General features: G+C 52.2%; 1 protein-coding gene across 1 annotated transcript in view; it reads right to left on the bottom strand.

Moving 5' to 3' along the window:
• Window positions 1-175: 175 nt before the first annotated feature.
• IQSEC2 (IQ motif and Sec7 domain 2) overlaps window positions 176-8,303 on the bottom strand; it is a 45,192-nt gene continuing 37,064 nt past the window's right edge. Inside the window, exons 9-14 of the mRNA XM_005868693.2 lie at window positions 7,311-7,450; window positions 5,935-6,060; window positions 3,931-4,030; window positions 3,210-3,371; window positions 1,450-1,623; window positions 176-319 (exon numbers count right to left, since the gene is read on the bottom strand). Coding sequence (XP_005868755.1) covers window positions 306-319; window positions 1,450-1,623; window positions 3,210-3,371; window positions 3,931-4,030; window positions 5,935-6,060; window positions 7,311-7,450 — 716 coding nt within the window. The 3' untranslated portion in view covers window positions 176-305. The remainder of the gene's footprint in view (window positions 320-1,449; window positions 1,624-3,209; window positions 3,372-3,930; window positions 4,031-5,934; window positions 6,061-7,310; window positions 7,451-8,303) is intronic.

Genomic DNA, 8,303 nt, shown 5'->3' with positions numbered 1-8,303 from the left:
CTTGGCAAGAGTGGGCATGCAGGGCCTGGAGCTTGGACTGCCCGTCGGGCAGCACCCCCAGGCTCCCGTGGCTGTGACCATGGTGATGGTGGTGGTGGTGGTGGTGGGTGGAAGAAGCAGATGAAGAGGAGGCAGAGGCCTGGCCTGTTGGCGGCGGTGGCATCTGGAAGGGCCCCTTGCCCCGCTTGCTTCCAAATAGGGAGCCCAGGAAGGATGAGGAGTTGGAGACGGGCCTCTGGCTCTTGTACTCCTCTGGCGGCGGGGGTGGGGGCGGAGGTGGCATCCTCTGGTGAGGGCGCGGACTGCTAATAACGGACCCCTGGAAGGGGGAGGGGGGCGAGTCAGGCCAGCCTAGATGCCCTAAATCCCCAACCCTAAAGTTCCCCTGGGCCCTGAGGGCTGGAGCTGGGGAGACAGGAAGCCCCCGCAGCATCATGGAAAGCGATCACATAACAGTCCTGTCCTTGTGCCTGCGGTGCCCCCAGCAGGTGCATCACATTCACTATCTCCTCTGAGCCTCCGCTGGGAGAGGGAGTGAGCGGCCCTCCATCTCATCCCCCTTTTGTAGGCGGAGACAGTATTAGACCCGGAGAGACAGTGACTCGCTCAGGCTCCAAGAGCAGGACTTGAGGTAGGAGCTCCTCGAGGCCCAACTCCAAGGGCCTCACTACTCGGAGGCGGCCCAGGGGTTGAGAGGGGGCCTGGGAGTGTGGGAGACAGACTGAGAGACAGGCAGAGTGAGGACAGACAGAGCTGAGGACAGATGGAGAGAGTGCTTGGCTGGGAGAGGCAGCCGCAGGGTTCCCAGCAGGGAAGGGGGAGCAATAGGGCCCCTCCTCCTCCGGGGTGCAGGGGTGCACGCAGGGCAGGGCTCATGCAGAGGACGAGTTGGGTGGGAGCTGGCACTTACTTCGATGGTGCTGTCCAGCGATCCCACGCTGTTACGCCGCCCCCGCTTCCCTGCACCCACAAGCAAGGAGCCCAGCGTCAGAGTAGCAACCCCCCCTCCCCACCCTGCTGGGCTCCTGAGCTGGGCACCAGGCCTGGGCCCCTCCCGGGGATTGACACCCCTATTCCCTTTCCCCCATTGAAGAGGGGTGGGGTGGGGAAGAGGAGAGGTGGAGAAGGAGGAGCAGAAGGAGGAAGACATGGAGGAGGAGGAGAGGTGGTGCCAGAGAAATAGAAGAGGAAAGAGAGGAGGAGAGGTGGAGCAGCAGAGAGGGGCTAAGACTGTGGCCCCACTTCACACTCCCTGGCCCAAACCCTGGGCTCCACCTGTTCTGACCTGGCTCCCAGGCCCCCCTGCAGCGCAGCACCCAGGGCCCTGGATGAAGGCAGGGGGTGTGCATGTGTGGCGGGTGCAGGGAAGGCTGGTGGTCAGTGAAAGGAGGCGAAGAGGACTCCGGGTCCCATGTCTCCCCAGCCAGGGCAGGGCCCCAGGACACTTGCCTGCATCTGACAGGTCTCGCAGGGAACTGCTGAGTGCGCCCCGCTTGAGCCCATCGCCTGCGCCATAGGTGTCCTCCAGGCTGCTGCGGGCCAGCGTGCCATTCACCGAGTCCTTGGCCCCGCCGGGCTGTGAAGCATTAGGCCGCATCATACCTTTCTGCTTCTCTAGTTCCGCTGGGTGGCAGGGGGGAGACAGCGATCCAATGTCAGCAACAGGAGTGAGAGGCCACCTGACCTACCCCCAGCCCTCTATGTGCTCCTGCTTTGCCCCCCTGGACCTCTATCACGGCCCCACAACCCTCAGCTACATCTCCCAAGCCCCGTGCAGCGCCCAGTCTCCAGTCCTGTCTTGCGCTGTCTCCGCTGGCTTGGTCTTCCCTTCCTCCCTCTCAGCACCTGCTCCTCCTCCTCTTGCCCTTCCTGCTTTTCCCCCGGCCCTGCCCGCTCTCAGTTTGGTCTCCTAAACCAGCCCTGCCCTTCCAAACAGAGCTTCCCAATGGCTGGTTCGCAGGAGGGGCACGAAGGCCCTTCTAGATGTTGGCAAAGGGCAATCGTTCCAGAGTCCACTCAGTTCTCAGATACATTGCTCCAGAGCAGAGGGTTCCTAGAAGGGCAGGAGCAGGAAATGGACAGGAATCGTGCCCTCTAGTATGTGCCCACACTATGCTGGGCACTACATGTCCCTGATCTCTCTCCATCCTCACAAGAGTTCCGAGGTAAATGTTATCATCCACAGTTTCAGAGGATGAAACTGAGAGTCTGAGAAGTCTCAGAGCTTGCCCAGGATCATACAGCTGGAAACGGGGGAGCCAACATTCTGGAAGCAGATCTGCATGAGTCCAAAGCCTGTGCTCTTTGGCCTCCTTATACCCCTGCCCTCTGCGGAGGTCATGAAGCCTTCTATCCCCTCACCCCATCTTGGTACACGTATCCCTCTCCTTGAATGTCCCAGGGTCTCAAGGATCCAGGCACATACCTAGGTTGTGGGTTCTATCCCCAGTTGGGGTGCGTATGGGAGGCAACGAATCAATGTTTCTCTCTCTACATCAATGTTTCTCTCTCTCCTTAATACCATGTTACTTAACTGTAACTGCTTAGTCTGGAGGAGAAAAAACTTGGACAGCATTGAGAAGAATGAGATGCAATCACTATTTTCCATTATATACAATCAAAATGATTTGGTGTGGTCACTGGAGCTTGGAGGATGGGACACTAGAATCAGCCAAGGAACTAGCATGTGGGGGCAGGAGAGGAAAGGCTGGGAAGGAGACTAACATTGGTTGGTCACTTAGGATGTTCAACACCTGTGTCCTACTAGCATGGAGGACACTACGTCGGCCTTATCTCATTGAATCTCCCCTGCTCTGTGAAGGAGAGTTCATTATCTCAATTCACGTAGGAAGAAATTGGGACTCAGAGAGTCAAACAACTTGCTCCAGCTTACCCAGATAATAAGTAGCATACCTGGGATCTGAAACTAGCGTCCTGCCTCCAATACCCTGATTCTTCTCCCTGATGCCTTTCATTAGAAAGAAGAGTTGCTCATAATTAGGGCTTGGAATAATAATCAGAGCTTGACAGGTAATGAGCCCCTAGTCACTGAAGGTATTCAAGCAGAGGCTGAAGGGTTCCTGGAATGAGAGTAGGAAGGTTGGGCAAGCTAACCCTCAACTCTGAGATTTTTTCAGAGGACAGGATGCTTGGTGTCGACAGGGCACCGTATCAGGATGGGAAGTAGGCGACATGGCGGGGCTACTCACACTCCACGCGGTATTTCTCCATCTCCTGCACCTCAGCGATGGACTCGCGCAGGTCAGACGTAAAGCGCAGCCTATCCTGGAGGCTGGGGGCGTTGAAAATGATGAGGACTTTCCGCTCCCCACCAGGTACTGCAGACAGCAACTTGATTCCAAACTGGTAATCTGTGGGGCAAGGGGAAGTGGGGCCCCTCTGTCAGAACTGAAGCAAGGTGGCTCATATGCAAAATAATATTTCTAATGTCCAACTCTGGTTGAGCCTCTTCTCTGCTCAAGCATCTTCACTGGCTCCCCTTGGTTCCCAATGTCCCCAAGAGCCTCCTGGGAGTCACGGCCATGTTACTCCCTCTACTCTGGGATGTAAGGGCAAACTGAACTCTAGCTGCCTTCTAGAACCCTTCCTTTAATCCTCTACCTCTACCCACATTGTTTCTTCTGCCCAGAAGGCCACCCAACAAAGTTCCTCTGGCTCAGTCCTTCAAAGTGCAGCATTATCACCATCTCCTCGGCCCACCAGAAAACATACACACTGTGGACCATGAGCTCCCCAGGGCACAGACCCAAGTCATACTCCACCTTGTCCGGCCCTACATCCCAGGACCAGGTAGGTGACCTCAGCGCAGTTATAAAGGACTCCCCAAACTGGAGGTCCGAGTGAATGAAGGATGAGCACGGGGACCATAGCATAGACTCTTGGGATGATGGGATCCAAGGAGGGACTCACATGAATTCTGGAAGAGCTGCATGTGCATTTCCACGAGGGGAAAAGACTGACGGAAGCTGTACGTCACCAAGATCTTCTTCTTCTGGAAAATTTTGGTGACCTTTGGTAGGGATGGGAAAAAGACGAGAGGCAGGGTTTGGGGTGGGGGATTTCCAAATGACACCTGTTTCTCATAACCTCCCCTCCCCTCCCACTGCCACTGATAGACATCTACACACAAACACACATGCCCACAAACTGGGGAGAACTGAAGCTTGAGGAGCACAACAGGAGACAGGAGAAAATGCAACTTCCTGATGTAATGATGTCGCACAAACAGGTGTTTACAATTTCACAGGAAGTAACTGAATGCTACTCCCCCCAGGAAGCCTGTCCTAACATCCCACACACATCCACCCCCACCTCCCAGAGTGCTTGCTGATTCAGTGCCTTTCACCATCATCAGGCTTGAGGGGAGCGCTCTGAGTATGTGATCGCCCCCTGCTGGACCAGGAGCACCAAGAGGGAGGAGTCTGGTTTTCATGTATTTCACCCACCCACGGGCCCCAGCACCCAATGTATACAGTTAACATCTTCCTCTCAACAACCCAAGGTCTTTATCAAGTACTTGGGCACTCTGGCCTCAACTAACGTAGGCTGTGAATGCGTCGCACAGATTCAAGCAGAGCAATCTGCACTTTGTGTTTAAAAGCAAATTATTTGGCTCTGGCCTGGTGGCTCAGTCAGTTGGAGTGTCGTCCTGCACACCAAAAGGTTGCAATTTCGATTTCTGTCCAGAGCACATAACTAGGTTGCGGTTCCATCCCATTGAAGTGTGTATGGGAGGCAACCAATCGATGTTTCTCTCTCTCTCTCTCTCTCTCTCTCTCTCTTCCTAAGAACAAGGACTGAGTCTCAGTCATCTCTGTGCACCCAGTACCTAGCATGGGGCTGGACACACACAAGGATCAGTGTGTGATGGATGTTGAAACATTTATTCAACCACTGTATGGGCCAGGAACTCCTCTGGGCTACGCTATTCCACACCTGACCTCTTATTTCATCCTTAGGACAACCATATGAGATAGGGAGTAGCCCCATTTCACAGAGTAGAAAATTAAAGCTCAGAGAGGGCACTGGAGGGACTTCATCTAAAGCAGCGACTCTCAACAGGGAGTGACTTTGCCCCCCCCCCAGGGGAAATTTAACAATGGAGACATTTTTGGTTGAAGAAATGCGACAGACATCTAGTAGATAGAGACCAAGTGCTGCTAAATATCCTACAATGCACAGAACAGCTCCCACCACAATGAATTATCTGGCCCCAAATGTCAATAGCACCAAAGTTGAGAGACCCTGCTCTGAAGGAGAGAGGATCAAGGGGGACAAGTCACTGTCCTCAAATCCCTGAGCAGAGAGAGACCTTTTCCCTGTGATCCCAAGGGTTGAGTGACAATCGCTGGAGGAAACCCATTGCGAGACAGATTCTCGCAGCCTTCTGTCCTGGAAGCCACACAAGCAGGGGGCCATGTAGGAAGCCAGTTCTTGCCGTGGGTGAGAGGCTGGACAGGAGACCCTGAAATTCCCGTCCCACCTGCAGACTCCTCAGAGTCCCAGCTCTGAAACATGCATATGGACACTGGTGATAAGCTTGGTTTTAAAAATCATAAGCACCCTGGCCACCCAAAGGTTCCAGACAGAACCCAGGGTCACAGGTTCACCTCCCCCCACCTAACCCTCCAGGCTACTGAGGTGGACCAGGACATTTCCTACCACTTCCCAGGCTGTAAGCCTATCATCTCCAATGTTCCTCACATTTTCTGCCCCCATGTGGCTGTCATTACCTCCAAAAGGATCCAGGAGGTAAAGGAAGGGCAGGGGCGGCCTATACCTGTCCAAGACCGCACAGATCACGTGGCAGAACACTTCACCTACCATATTGCCACCACTAATGTTAACATGGTTCACAGCACACAGGGGCCCAGCTCACCACCTCCTCTCCATCGCCTCTCACAGCACTCTTACCACAAGGAGATCATTGAAGAGAAAGACCTCCCGCTGATGCAACCCTAGCCTCTGGGGGCGGTTTGGATCTGGCACCTCATAGAGCTGGCAGCAGCAAACCAGTCGACGGTGAGGAAGAGACAGTACCTACATAGGCATGAAGAAATAGATGTCAGGCCCTAGCTGGTTTGGTTCAGTGGATAGAGCATCGTCCTGTGGACTGAAGGGTACTGGGTTCGACTCCTGTCAGGGGCACATGCCCAGGTTGCAGGTTCTATCCTCAGTGTGGAGAGCGCAGGAGGCAGCCGATCAGTGATTCTCTCTCATCATTTATGTTTCTATCTCTCTCTCCCTCTCTCTTCCTCTCTGAAATCAATACAAATATATTTTTAAAAAAAAGAAATAGGTGTCAGCCCAGCCAGTGTGGCTCAGTGGTTGAGCATCCACCTATGAACCAGCAGGTCATGGCTGGATTCCCGGTGAGGGCACATGCCCGGGGTTGTGGGCTCCATCCCTAATAGAGGGCATGCAGGAGGCAGCTGATCCATGATTCTCTCTCATCGATGTTTCTATCTCTCTATTCCTCCCCCTTCCTCTCTCTCAAATCAATAAAAGCATTTAAAAATATATAAAGAAACAGGTGTCAGCAAGACCAGCACGGCAGCTTCAGGCACCTTAACATTGACTGCAAGAGGATGTTTATCTCGGATACATATCATTGTCGCTCATACACAATGAGCCTAAGAAACTAAGGCCTGGGCTTGTCTGCTGCCTTGCCTTTGTCCTGGTAGCTCCCTGTCTGGAATGTGTTTCCTGCTCAGCTCCATATGGCCACATTCCACTCTTCCAGTGTCATCTCTTCCAAGCAGCCATTCCTGCTCTCCATGGACTGAAAATGACCTCTCCCTCCTTTGTGTGCCCCTAAACTAACTGTAAGGCAGAAGTATTGTGTCTTTGTCTAATACCACCCCCCCAGGCTCTGTAAGAGCCCCCAAGGATAGAGACCACATCTGATTCATATCTGCATCCCTGGTGCCCAGTGAAATGTTGGGCTCAGTGGAAAGCATTCGTAAATGTTTGTTGACTAAAAGACTAGAATATGTTCTTGACTTTGGTTATCAACAATTGGCTTGGCTCCCCGTTTGGGATGGACAGGCAAAAAGGCGGGAAGGATGCTGAGATTTATACAGCACCCCACTGTGTACCTTGCAGTGTGCTAGGTGCACTGCCATAGAGGTCTCACTCAGTGTGCACCGGGACCCCTGAGGAACGCATTCCACCCACTCTCTTCAGCAAGTGAGGTGGGCATAGGGCTCAAGAGAGGGACACTGACTTACCACTTGGTGGCAGAGGCCGACCCAAACCCTGTCCCCTCTGAAGCTTCACAAATCACTTACTGGTTTCTTGCCCACAATCATGCGCTCCACAGCCTGCACTTGGGACACATGGTCATCATTGGTCCGAAGTTCACGCCCCTGGATTCGCTGGTAGATACCCACCAGGAGGTCTCGAGGGATGTCTTCACCATTGTCAACCCCTGGTTGGGGGGAATAACAAAGATATATGGCATAAATGTGGGGAGTGGGTGGCAGGGGTTCTCCACAGCACCCCACACACAGGCCTGGGTCATAACAACAGCCAGGTCTAGAAGGAGTGGGAGCCCTTGACCCGTCGGTCAGCATCAGCCATAAGAGGCATCCTTCAACCAGATAACCAGTTGCTTTCCCACCCCTCCCCCCACCCCCAGTGTGAGGATTTTATCTAAACTCAGATCATACTGTGATTAAGACAATTAGACGCTTTTTTTGCCTTTCTAACTAGCAAAAATAATGTTAAGTAATATCCAGTGTTAGTAAGAGTGCAAAGAAGCGGGCAAGTGTATTAACTTAAGTATTTTGGAAGGTAATTTGGCAAGAGCATAAATATTCAGTGATTCCTCTTGTAGGAATCTGCCCTAAGGAATTACTCAGAAATCTGTTCAAGGCATATGTACAAGTGCTACTGAGGGGAAATTTTTAAAATAACCTAAGTTCTAACAATAGAGGAACAGCTAAATAGAGCTGAGTATATCTGTTTAATAAAATAATTTACAGCTATTAAAAACTGGATGTTTACAAAAAGCATGAGAACATTACTGTAGCAAGTTAAGTGAAAAGAGCAGGATACATTGCATATATGATCTTTACCTTATAAAAAGTTACATAAGCATAGGAAAAAAGACTAGACTACCCTAAAATATCAACCATGGTTGCCTCCAGGGGGCAGAATTTTAGGTAATTAAAAGAAATGTTCTAATTTTCTCTACTTTCCAAAGTTGCAGTGAGCAGGTATTCATTTCATTTATTTATTTACTTAATAGGTGGAGGGGGAGAAAAAATATATATATACAC

This window comes from Myotis brandtii, unplaced genomic scaffold (genome assembly GCF_000412655.1).
Source record: "Myotis brandtii unplaced genomic scaffold, ASM41265v1 scaffold2750, whole genome shotgun sequence".
Taxonomy (NCBI): domain Eukaryota; kingdom Metazoa; phylum Chordata; class Mammalia; order Chiroptera; family Vespertilionidae; genus Myotis; species Myotis brandtii.
The sequence above is the reverse complement of the archived record's forward strand: the minus strand, read 5'-3'. Positions and strand labels throughout refer to the sequence as shown.